This window comes from Oncorhynchus kisutch, linkage group LG15 (genome assembly GCF_002021735.2).
Source record: "Oncorhynchus kisutch isolate 150728-3 linkage group LG15, Okis_V2, whole genome shotgun sequence".
NCBI classification, from domain to species: domain Eukaryota; kingdom Metazoa; phylum Chordata; class Actinopteri; order Salmoniformes; family Salmonidae; genus Oncorhynchus; species Oncorhynchus kisutch.
This window is the reverse complement of record NC_034188.2, coordinates 53,331,501-53,344,482: the sequence shown is the minus strand read 5'-3', so window position 1 is coordinate 53,344,482 and position 12,982 is coordinate 53,331,501. Positions and strand designations below refer to the sequence as shown.

Genomic DNA, 12,982 nt, shown 5'->3' with positions numbered 1-12,982 from the left:
CTACAGCCAGGGACAAAATAGCAGCAAGTCCACATAATATTATTGAAGCTAACAACTACAGACCTTCAAACATTTGATCTGTTTACGCAGTTTTACATGTATTGAATGAATAATGCTTTGATTCATTGTGATAATGTTCAGCATGCCTGTAAACCAATGTGCCTAGTTGCTTGGAGCCCAGTTGTGAGGGGAACTTTCTGTTTTTACTTCCTGTCTGTTATGTCACTGTCACCTCCACCCTGAGTAGATACACCATATATACAAAAATATGTGGACACCCCTTCAAATTTGTGGATTTTGCCATTTCAGCCCCACCCATTCCTGACAGGTGTATAAAATTGAGCACACAGCCATACAATCTCCATAGACAAACATTGGCAGTTGAAGGGCCTTACTGAAGAGCTTGTTGACTTTCAACCTGGCACTGTCATAGGATGCCACCTTTCCAACAAGTCAGTTCGTCAAATTCCTGCCCTGCTAGAGATGCCCCTGTCAACTGTAAGTGCTATTATTGTGAAGTGGTAGGCCACGAAGTGGTAGGCCACACAAGCTCCCAGAATGGGAATGCTGAGTGATGAACCACGTAAAAATTGTCTGTCCTCGGTTGCAGCACTCACTGCCAAGTTCCAACGTCAGCACAAGAACTGTTTGTCAGGAGCTTCATAAAATGGGTTTCCATGGCTGAGTAGCCGCACACAAGCCTAAGATCCCCATTCGCGATGCCAAACATCGGCTGGAGTGGTGTAAAGCTCACCGCCATTGAACTCTGGAGAAATGGAAACACGTTCTCTGGAGTGATGAATTACACTCACCATCTGGCAGTCCAAAAGAAAAATCTGGGTTTAGCGGATGCCAGGAGAATGCTACTTGTCTGAATGCATAGTGCCAACTGTAAAGTTTGGTGGAGGAGGAATAATGCTCTTTGACTCGTTTTCATGGTTCGGGTTAGGCCCCTTAATTCCAGTGAAGGGAAATCTTAACGCTACAGCTTACAATGACATTCTAGATGATTCTGTACTTCCAGCTTTGTGTCAACAGTTTGAGGAAGGCCCTTTGCTGTTTCAGCATAACAATGCACGAAGTGAGGTGCATACAGAAATGGTTTGTCGAGATCGGAGTGGAAGAAATTGACTGGCCTGCACAGAGTCCTGACCTCAACCCCATCGAACACCTTTGGGATCAATTGGAACGCAGACTGCGAGCCAGGCCTAATTGCCCAGATCAGTGCCCTACCTCCACTAGTGCTCTTGTGGCTGAATGGAAGCAAGTCCCCACAGAAATGTTACGACATTTAGTGGAAAGCCTTACCAGAAGAGTGGAGGCTGTTATAGCAGCAACTACATATTAATGCCCATGCTTTTGGAATGAGATGTTCGACGAGCAGGTGTCCACATACTTTTGGTCATGTAGTGTATATACTGACCAGATCATATGCATTATGTCAAACGTTGATTGTAGCCTAATGGGCGGCAGGTAGACTACTGGGCGGCAGGTAGCCTACTGGGCGGCAGGGAGCCTACTGGGCGGCAGGTAGCCTAGTGGTTTGAGCCTTGCGCTAGCAACCAAAAGGTTGCTAGATCAAATCCCTGAGCTGACAAGATAAACATCTGTTGTTCTGCCCCTGAACAAGGCAATTAACCCACTGTTTCTAGGCCATCATTGTAAATAAGAATTTGTTTTTAACTGACTTGCCTAATTAAATAAAAAATAAATATACTGTAAAAACAGTGATTGGGTAAACTGTGCCTGTACTTTGCACTCCAGAACACCTGGTGGCGCCGTGGCGATGACAATTTGGTTGTTGTCGACTGTCAGACACCACAGTAAGACGTTCTGCTTTCAGGAAGTTGCAGCAGAAACAATTATGTGGCTAACGTTGTCTTTGTCTAAATACTTATTGTGATGGACTAACTCAATTATTTACTTTGTGGGCAATGCATGAACATTCCCACATTTTAAAATATGGCTAATATGGCAAGGACCGGAGACATTATCCATTTAAACGTTGGAGGAAAAAGGTGAGGACTGGGATTACTTTGAATAGCTAGCTAAGTTACCGCCAGCAAGCTATTGTTGGTGGGTGGATGCTAACTAACGTTAGCTATCTAAAAGTTGCTGGCTGGCTGGCTAGCTAGCTAACTAGATAGCCAGCATGTAACATTGTCCTAAGTTAGCAAACTAACTATTCATAGTTAAATATTTTTCCAGCTTAACGTTCTCTCTGACAGTAACGTTAGCTACTGACTTCACAGTGCGGCTGGAACGTGCAACTCTAGGTAATGTTCGCTTGCTAATTTCTTAATGGTTTTGAACATGATCAAACTATGCTCATTTGAGTGATCGTGTTGTTTCAGGTTCAGCACCTCCAAACAGACATTGGCATGGGTCCCAGACTCCTTTTTCTCAAGGTAGGTAGCTATTTATTTTGAGACATAGGCCAATGCCTTTATTAAAGTCACAGGTGTCTTCATAATGACTCACTCCAACTCATTCATTACCTGGACATAGTAATGGCATATGGTCATTTGCTGTAGACCTTACAAAGTGATGCTAACTAGTGAGTTGTGTTGTCTCTGCCAGTCTTCTAAGTGGGAGGATCTCAACCTTGAAGGATGAAACTGGAGCGGTAAGTTGTCATAGATGGGCTATGTGTATATATAAAACTATTTGATAGTGGCAACCACTTAGGCCTACATATAACACATTTGTAATGTACTGCTGAACTGTATCTCCCACAGATCTTCATAGATCGGGACCCATCTCTCTTTACTCCCATACTGAACTTCCTGCGCACCAAAGAGTTGTTTCCCAGGTGCTGATTCCTCTGGTTACATTCGTTTACATTTAATAAGTCAAATATATAGTCAGCCTTGATGGTAAGTTGTTTTCCCAAGTTAGATTTCTTAACCTTTCTTTTTAGGTCCATAAATGTGCACCTGCTCATGCATGAAGCAGAGTTCTATGGAATCACGCCGTTGGGTAAGAAAATGGCCAGCAGCTAGTCAAATACAGCTGTGAATGAGAGGCTGTCTTTCTTTGTGTGTGTTAGTGTCTCCACCTTGGTTACTTTTTTTCTCTTCCTCAGTGCGTAAGCTGCAGCTTTGTGACGAGCTGGACCGATCCTCCTGTGGAAACGTGCTCTTCAATGGCTATCTCCCACCTCCAGGTAGGCTGATCTACTCTAGATTTGAATACACTTCAAGGGCAGGCAAAGTGTGTGTGTTAGGTTTGATTTCCTGATCATCTCCTCCTCTGGACCAGTGTACCCGGCGAAGCGGCGGAACCGTCATAGTGTGGCGGGGCCTCAGTATATGGGTGGGCGTGCCTTGCCCATGGAGAGCGCTCCAGTGAGACGCAGCAACACTATGCCACCCAACCTGGGCAACGCGGGCATACTGGGTAAAGCAACGGTGGAGGAGAGGATAAGTGGTGGTAAGGCCTCGGACTCACATACACATTTAACATGCCCATTTAACATACTCATTTAACACGCACATTTAACATACTCATTTAACACGCACATTTAACATACTCATTTAACACGCCCATTTAACATACTCATTTAACACGCACATTTAACATACTCATTTAACACACACATTTAACATACTCATTTAACACACACATTTAACATACTCATTTAACACACACATTTAACATACTCATTTAACACACACATTTAACATACTCATTTAACACACACATTTAACATACTCATTTAACACACACATTTAACATACTCATTTAACACACACATTTAACATACTCATTTAACACACACATTTAACATACTCATTTAACACACACATTTAACATACTCATTTAACACACACATTTAACATACTCATTTAACACGCACATTTAACATACTCATTTAACACGCACATTTAACATACTCATTTAACACGCACATTTAACATACTCATTTAACACGCACATTTAACATACTCATTTAACACGCACATTTAACATACTCATTTAACACGCACATTTAACATACTCATTTAACACGCACATTTAACATACTCATTTAACACGCACATTTAACATACTCATTTAACACGCACATTTAACATACTCATTTAACACGCACATTTAACATACTCATTTAACACGCACATTTAACATACTCATTTAACATGCACATTTTACGAGCATTTTGCTACACGCCGCAATAACATCTGTTTAAATATGTGTGTGACTTGTAAAATTTGATGTTGAAAATGTGCAGCAAAATGCTTATGTGGTAGTTCCCTCGACAGTGCAGTACAACCAATATCAATAATAACAATGAGAGTCAAGTAAAAAACAACAAGTAATAGAAGAGGTAGATTCCATTTGTCACATGCATTCTATCGCTTAACATTTAAACTGCCTTTTTTTTTTAAATAGTTTTTTCCCGTTAAAACGGTAAGAAAAAAATCATAAAATTCCATGTCAATTCACAATGCAGAATAATGGTCCTATTACGTATTTATCACCGCTAGAGCTGGGCAATGTAGTTTTATCTACCGCAGTCATATACCCTTGAAAGCGCCTCGGCTACGGCATGTTAGTTTGTCTGGGTACACTACGACTTTTTAAATGCCGACACGAAATGTTCTCTGGAGATAGTTTTCGAAGCACCGCTGAATGGGTATTTTACTTGTCTGTAAAGGAATGCCGCTTCTGAAGCGGGTCTAACGTCCATCACTCGACAGCTGTCAATCAAATAATCTCGAGCTGCCTGCGCACACACACCACTCTCTTAAAAAATAACTTTAAAGTTGGTTAAATACCGTGACTTTCCAAGCCATTTAGTAAAATGAAAACCCATCTTCCTGTAGGAATCTACTCCTAAGATTCAGTATTTTTGGAACGGAGGAGTTAATTATTAGGCTACATTAATTCAGGCTATCGTTCATTTAGACCGTATGCAGGCCATATAAAGTTTAAATCTGCAGCTGGTAAAAGTTTGAGTAGCCAATAGCCTACTAAATGAATACAAGCAATTTTTGCAGCCCTATAGCCTATTAAATTCTGGGAAATGTTTAAGTTTCAATTAAACTAGTTGGTTATCTAACCCATATTGAATGTCAGGGTATTTTGTTATGTTGGCTATAGGCTTTAATTTGGGAATTGGAAGTCTCTTTTTCAAAGCAATTTGAGTTGTGAAGTGTTGCTTTGAAAATAAGAAGATAGGACTATCATTCTTAATTCATGGCATGGTTTCATTTTATCCAAATGTTGAATAGAGATGCAGACAAACTCATTCATGCAGGGAACGGGGAATGGCCTAATTGTCGATTACTCTGGAGTTATAAAAACAATCAAAAAAATTGATAGAGTCAAGGATCAGCTCTCTTAGTAATTCTATGTGGGTGGGTCGGGATGCAGAGAAAAATCTGTCCTGATGTCGGATATTGGGCGGGGCTGGCGCCGAGCGAGTGTGGCTCCAAAAAAAAGGACTGTGTTGTTTTGTAAGTTTATGTGTAAGGGGTTGGATGTGTGGGGAGTCGGTGCAAACCGACGCAGATAGTCTCAAGGTGCAGGTCTGTGCACGGAGACAGCTAGGGTTTAGAGTGAACCGTCGGTGGTCCCTGTATTGAAAAGTAAACGCTCTAACCTGGAGCCATTTTATTTGTTAAGGGAATATTATCAAAAAGGAGGGTTCACATTCCTCCACGCCTGTTCCTCTTTCCCTTCCGACACAGCTCAGCTTGCAGACCCAGGCATGGTCCGCATCATCTGTGGCCACCACAACTGGATCGCTGTGGCTTATGCCCAGTTTGTTGTTTGTTACCGGTAAGAACACGGGACTTCCGTGTACGATATCACAGTGTCATATGAATCAGTAATTCTTTTAGGGGGTAAGGACAGTCGAGGGTGTTAAACTGCGCCGTCCTCGTCCATCAGAGTGAAGGAGTCTACGGGCTGGCAGCAGGTGTTCACCAGCCCCCGCCTGGACTGGGTGATTGACGGGGTGGCGCTCAACGCCAAGGTGATGGGCGGCTCCCTGGGAGACAACGATAAGATGGTGGCCGTGGCCTCGGGCACAGAGATCATCCTGTGGACTATCTGTCCCGACGGCAACGGCAACGAGATAGGTCAGTCTGCAAACGGATGAACTCACAACTCTAAAAGTAAAGCGCCAGTGTTTAAAACCAATATTATAGCTATGATGTAGTTAACTCACTCCGGATGTTTGTTGACTTTAGTATTTTAAGAGACCACTTTTCTAGGTAGTTGTGGGTGTGCTAATAGGTCTCCGTTGTACCTGCTTCCCTCCAGGTGTGTTCAGTCTGAATGTCCCCGTGGAGGCTCTCTTCTTCGTGGCGAACCAGCTGATTGCCACCAGCCACACAGGGAAAGTGGGAGTATGGAATGCGGTGACCAAACATTGGCAGGTGAAGTTGTGTCCAAACATTCTGTAAGGACGTCACGTTACCAGAACACATCACATTATGTGTAGTAATAATGTATGTGGTCCTTGCAACGGCAGGATTGTGGGTTCGATTCCCGGGGCCACCCATGTGTAAAATGTTGCGTTGGCTAAATGCAATATATTATATGTGTATTGTACATCAGTTGTTCATGTTTTCCTTTTGTCTTTCCGTTTTCAGAATCAAGATGTGGTTCCCATTAATAGCTATGATACTGCCGGTTCCTTCCTAATTCTAGGCTGTAACAATGGGTCCATATATTATATAGGTAAGGGAAGTCATCTTTTCTACCTATGACGCAATAATGGAAAACTATTCAAATAGTTTTTCCGTATAGAAGAATGCAGTCACAAGTTGTTTGTAGTATATGAATACACTTGTAATGTATAGACTTCTCATTGACGTGATCTTGGCAACAGATGTTCAGAAGTTTCCATTGAGGATGAAGGACAATGACCTCCTAGTGACAGAGTTGTACCGCGACCCCACGGAGGACGCCATCACTGCTCTCAGTGTCTACCTCACGCCCAAAACAAGTATGTCTGCCTGTTTTCGATTTTGAACTTCACTGAAATTAATAGATTTTCCTGTATTTTATTTTTTTATTTTTTTAAGGATTAACAAGTATCAATTAGTCAATCGTGGTTATTGGAAATTCAATCTTAATAGATGCATGGTGCTAAACAATCATTTTCTGAAAAACTTGTTTGCCAGTTATGGTCAGCAATGGTCATTTTATAGGCAGTGTAATTGTATAGGCAGCTGGCAGATTTTGAATGATTCCTGGTGGCATTTCGCTAACTCTTTGCCTGACCTTTAAACTGATCTTTAACCTAACCTCACTTCCCTAAAATGAACCCTAACTTAAATCAATTTCGATCCTAATGCCTCACCTTTCCCTTTTTGGGTCTGTCGGCTGACTATCCACTTCCATGTCTTGATATGCACGGTACATAACACAGCATGCGTTGAGGCTAAAATGGTGTATGGGATAAAAGTCCCCAATGTGTCGTCAGGCGACAGCGGCAACTGGATCGAGATCGCCTACGGGACCAGCTCGGGCACGGTGCGGGTCATAGTGCAGCACCCGGAGACCGTGGGCTCTGGGCCCCAGCTCTTCCAGACCTTCTCGGTCCACCGCAGCCCCGTCACCAAGATCATGCTCTCTGAGAAACACCTCATATCAGGTGAGAATGGTTGGCCGGGAGCCTCCACCTTCTAGGGGTGATTGTTCATTTTTCGGCGTATTCTACCGTCTCCGCTAATGAGGCACATTCATTAATTTAGCTACATTTCTCATTAGGATCGATCGATTGATGTTTGGATGTCGGCTGACACAGCAATTACATTAAACATTGACGCTGCTGACAAAGCAGCAAGATGGGCCCGTCATGCAGATGTTTGGCCTAACCCTGTTGTGTCATGTTGTCAGTGTGTGCAGACAACAACCACGTGCGGACCTGGACGGTGACTCGCTTCAGGGGCATGATCTCCACCCAGCCAGGCTCCACCCCCCTCACCTCCTTCAAGATCCTCTCCTTGGAGGACATCGACGGCCACGGGGGCTGTGCTGCCGGCACTGAGATAGGTGAGCAGACAGGTGTCAAAAGTGGACACTGGTTTTAAATGTTAAATAAGAAGTGAACATTTCAGAGATGCAATAGGGAAAGGACTGCAATGGTCCGTACCGAGCGTCGCTCCTCTCTTAACAGGTCCGTATGGCGAGCGAGACGACCAGCAGGTGTTTATCCAGAGGGTCGTCCCCGACACAGACAGACTCTACGTGCGCCTCTCGTCCAACGGGAAGAGGGTGTGCGAGGTGCGCTCTGTGGACGGCACCTCCATCACCTCCTTCATGGTGCACGAGTGCGAGGGGTCCAGCCGCATCGGCTCACGTCCCCGCCGCTACCTCTTCAGTGGCCACGCCAACGGTAGCATCCAGATGTGGGACCTGACCACCGCCATGGAGATCGCAGGGAAAGTGGACATCAGGGGTAAAGACGACCTGCGTGGCTTTTTGTGTTGACCTTTTTTTTTGTTGCTTTTTTGTTAAGTGATGTGTCATAGACATTGGGTTCTCTGTCTGGTTGTCCCTCAGCGCTGGGCGGCCCCACAGAGGAGGAGCTCCTGGAGCTGTTGGACCAGTGTGACCTGGCTCTGACCCGTACGCCCGACATGAGTCCCGCTGCCTCCTTCACCCACTCCTCCACCCCCCGAGCCTCCACCTCCAGGTACACCAGCCACCATTGGCACCTGCTACATGTCCCCATACAGCTTCATACGTTAACTCACTGATGCTCTCCCTTTTTGCAAGATTACATCATATTCAGGGCATAAAATGAACACCCGCCACCCATCAAATGCCGGTAGATTTAGGTATTGGCGGACAAGAACGTCTACTTCACCAGCCATGTTGGGAGGTGGTCAGTTGGCATGGCTCTACAATGTGAGAATTACATTTGCGTTTGTGAATAAAAGAAATAGTCAAGTATGAGCATGTGTGTGCGAGTTGCGATTTGTAGCAGGAAAAAGTTGCTGTTTTCAAAGTACAGTATTTCTGCTGTTTAGTTTCATGGCTGCCAATCGCACAAAGAAATAGGAATCCTACATTCCACCTCACGCAGCAACAGCTTCACGCACTGTGAGTGAATCGCTGATAGATTCATTCTTGGAGGCGCTGGCACAAGCATAAAAGTTGGTCTAATTTACTCAAGTTAGCAAAGTGAGACTTTGTCCTCGTGTTCACATTGTTTTCTTCACACGCGCAGTTGTTTTTCAGTGTTAGCTAAAATCTGCTGCTTCAACTGATAGTGAAGAGACGCTGTCGACGCTCTGTCCTACTAGTCACATCCAAAAACTTACAGACACACGTGACATGACTCCAGTAGCCCCGTTACCACGGTAGCCTTCCACCCTTAAAGGGGCAGCTGAACATTTTGTCTCATCTGATATTTTGGTTAAAATAAAAAATGAAATGAAATTGAGCAATATACCACATTAGTTCTTACTAATACATACTAATACATTACAAAGCAGAAAATCTGTGGGCTGGTAGATTTTTTTTTCATCTACATGCCACTGATCATATTATTTCATGTTTATCTTCTCTCTGCAGTTTGCAGTCCCAGCTGAGTGAGAGCTCCAGGGAGCGCGGGACCAGAGGAGGTGTGAGCAACTCGGGTCCCTTCTCTGGTAGCCTGCCCCGTCAGGCTCCTCCGGTGCCCCTCACCAAACCCCGGGATATGAATCTCTCCATGGTGGGGTTGGGCCTCCAGCCCCACCACCTGGGTCTGAGCCAGGCTTCCCTCAGCAGCAGTGGCAGCCCCCGGCCCAGCCGCACCGCCCTCCAGGACAGAGACCGGGACGGTGGCATGGGGTCTCTGCGCAGGGGCAGCTTCGTGGAACGTTGTCAGGAGCTTGCCAAGGTCTCGGACTCTGCAGGAGGGGCTGAGGTGGGCACGCGGCGCAGCCTGGCCGCATGCTCAGAGTTGGAGGCTAGACTGGGCCTACGGACCCCCGCCTCTTTCTCCATCCCCCCTGCAGCCTCTCCCGCCTCGTCTTTATCTTCATCACTGCGTCAGCCACAGCCCACCTCACCCAGCCCTGCCCCTGCTACAATCGTTAGTCCAACCCGCTCCCAGACCCCCGTGTCACCTCGTCGAGCTGACACCTCCCCTACTACAGAAGCCCCGCCCCCTGAGGCTGCAGCAGCCACCCCAGAGAGCTCCTCCCCTGTGCCCCCCACCAGTCCTAAACCCCCTATGAATGAGACCAGCTTCTGACTGGCTCTGTGATGTATGAGTGAGTGGACTAACAAAGGACGCGTTTTGTGTTCCTGAGCATGTGCGCTTTAGTAACGACACATATTGTAATATTTATGGACTTTTCCTTGTTTAGCATCAAGGATCCATATCAAATGTCATTCCTCTGTTTTCAAAAAGGCCAGCTGTGACGTAGGCAATATTCGTATACAATATATCCAAATGGTCAATGTATTGGTGATGCAAATTATAACTCCAGCCATGTATGAATGTGTTCTGTTGCATTTGGTAGAGCAGTGCATTTTATTCAATTACTCTGAACAAAAATATTAATGCTACATGTAACAATTTCAGAGATTTTACTGAGTTACAGTTCATATAAGGAAATCAGTCATTTAAAATAAATTCATTAGGCCCTAATCTATAGATTTTACATGGGAATACAGATATGCATCTGTTGGTTACAGATACCTTAAAAGAAAGGTAGGGTTGTGGATCAGAAAACCAGTCAGTATCTGGTGTGACCAACATTTTTCTTGTGCAGCACAACTTCGCATAGTTGATCAGGCTGTTGATTGTGGCCTGTGGAATGTTGTCCCACTCCTCTTCAATGGCAGTGGGGAGGAGTTGGTGTTTGCTGGGAACCTGCGTCTGGACCAGGCCCAGTGCAGAGCGGCCGGACTCTCTGACCTCTACACCGCCCTGAGACAGCTGACCACCAAGTACCAGCAGATTGGCAGGAACTGGAACACGCTGTCGTACACATCGATCCAGAGCATCCCAAACATGCTCAATGAGTGACATGTCTAGTGAGTATGCAGGCCATGGAAGAACTGGGACATTTTCAGCTTTCAGCTTGTGTACAGATCCTTGTGACATGATGCTGTGTATTATCACGCTGAAACATGAGATGTCAGGATAGCACGACAATGGGCCTCAGGTTCTCGTCACTGTATCGTTGTGCATCAGTGTAGGCTGGTGGGAGGAAGACAGGCTCATTGTAATGGCTGGAATGGAATAAATAGAACCGTATCAAATATATGGAAACACATGTTTGACTCATTTCTATTCATTCCATTTGAGCCATTACAATGAGCCTGTCCTCCTATAGCTCCTCTCACTGTGCATTCAAATTGCCATCGATAAAATGCAGTTGTGTTCGTTGTCTGTAGCTTCTGCCTGCCCATACCATAACCCCACCTCCACCATGGGGCACTCTGTTCACAACGTTGACATCAGCAAACTACTCGCCCACACGACACCATATATGCTGTCTGCCATCTGCCCAGTACAGTTGAGACCGGGATTAATCTGTGAAGAGCACACTTCTCCATAGCGCCAGTGGTCATATAAGGTGAGCATTTTCTCACTGAAGTCGGTTACGATGCCAAACTGCAGTCAGGTCAAGACCCTGGTGAGGATGATGAGCACGCAGATGAGCTTCCATGAGACGGTTTCTGATAGTTTATGCGGAAATGTAATTATTTGGCTGTGCAAACCATAAGCCACCTCCAACGTCGTTTCAGAGATTTTGGCAGTACGTCCAACTGGCCTCACTACGTGTAACCATGCTAGCCCATGCCTCCACATCTGGCTCCTTCAACTGCGGGATTGTCTGGGACCAGCCACCCGGACAGCTGATGAAACTAGGTTTGCACAACCAAATAATATTTCCACACAAACTATCAACCGTCTCAGGGAAGCTCATCTGTGTGCTCTTTGTCCTCACCAGGGTTTTGACCTGACTGCAGTTCGGCATTGTAACCGACTTCAGTGAGAAAATGCTCACCTCTGGTAGAGAAATGAGCGTTCAATTCTCTGGTGGACGTTCCTGCTGTCAGCATGCCAATTGCATGCTCCATTAAAATTTGAGACATCTGTGGCATTGTGTTGTGACACAGCTGCACATTGTAAAGTGGCCTTTTCTATTCCCCAGCACAAGGTGCACCTGTGTAATGATCATGCTGTTTAATCAGCTTATTGATACACCTGTCAGGTGGCAGGAATGTCATGGTTATTTGAATTAAAAGGGAATTTTTCAACCTCATTCTTCAGCACCAAACCAGAGTCTACGTATGTGTCTATGGTTAAAAATATTTTTTAAATGCTTCTGACATCACAGTGTAGGATTAAAGGGAGAGAAAAAAACGTGATTTTCAAAACTTGCAACGAGTCTCTAGCCCAAGGGAGAGTATTTCCTTGCTCCCCACGGTGAACCTCAGTGTTTGAAAATCACTGTTTTTAAAATGTTTAAACTTTTGATGATTTGGTTGAAAAGTGGTGAAGTTGCCCTTTAAGAGAAATGTAAAGACCTGTAGTAGTCTTTACCAAACACTGGGTTCCACCATCACGGGCTTGCAGGCTGAAGTGATGTATAGGCCCACACCTTCTAAACTTTTCTGATATCCTCTACAGATTTCTTTCAGTCTTCTTGTTTTGCACTACTGTTGGCTCTCTGTAGCTTAAATGAATCAACAAGCCTACTGTACACGCAGTATCAACAGTGGTGACTGTTGAAGAGGAAACGATGGAGAATCTATAGATCAATGGTAACTTTTATCGTTCATCTTTCGTTACATCAGACCGACTGACCATTCTTTTTCAAGTCGTCTTCCAGATCACGACCCAGTGCCTCACGTACCTGTGTTTTTGTATCTTCCCCAATGGGTTAGGAATTGTACAAAACCAAAGGTAGTCATTTAACCCAATATCCCATGTTTTTGTTCATTTCGATCCTATTTTCTGACTATATAAAAAAAGAAACCATATTGAATGGAAATGTAAAACATTCAATGTTAT

At 44.8% G+C, this 12,982-nt stretch overlaps 1 protein-coding gene across 4 annotated transcripts; it reads left to right on the top strand.

The window, feature by feature from the left end:
- Window positions 1-1,799: 1,799 nt before the first annotated feature.
- LOC109904769 (SH3KBP1-binding protein 1) lies at window positions 1,800-12,971 on the top strand. 4 transcript variants are annotated; one of them, XM_031790493.1, is made up of 18 exons: window positions 1,801-2,018; window positions 2,209-2,276; window positions 2,355-2,408; window positions 2,581-2,626; window positions 2,739-2,812; window positions 2,921-2,979; window positions 3,086-3,166; window positions 3,262-3,432; window positions 5,694-5,784; window positions 5,896-6,086; window positions 6,271-6,386; window positions 6,603-6,690; window positions 6,842-6,958; window positions 7,421-7,609; window positions 7,855-8,010; window positions 8,135-8,416; window positions 8,521-8,653; window positions 9,538-12,971. In XM_031790493.1, the coding sequence occupies exons 6-18, from the start codon at window positions 2,943-2,945 to the stop codon at window positions 10,202-10,204; spliced, it is 2,319 nt and encodes a 772-aa protein (XP_031646353.1). In that variant the 5' UTR covers window positions 1,801-2,018; window positions 2,209-2,276; window positions 2,355-2,408; window positions 2,581-2,626; window positions 2,739-2,812; window positions 2,921-2,942; the 3' UTR covers window positions 10,205-12,971. The 4 variants fall into 4 exon arrangements, with proteins under 4 accessions (XP_031646351.1, XP_031646353.1, XP_031646352.1 ...); XM_031790494.1 differs by having other exon boundaries at window positions 1,804-2,018; window positions 7,439-7,609; XM_031790491.1 differs by lacking the exon at window positions 2,209-2,276 and having other exon boundaries at window positions 1,800-2,018.
- Window positions 12,972-12,982: the final 11 nt, after the last annotated feature.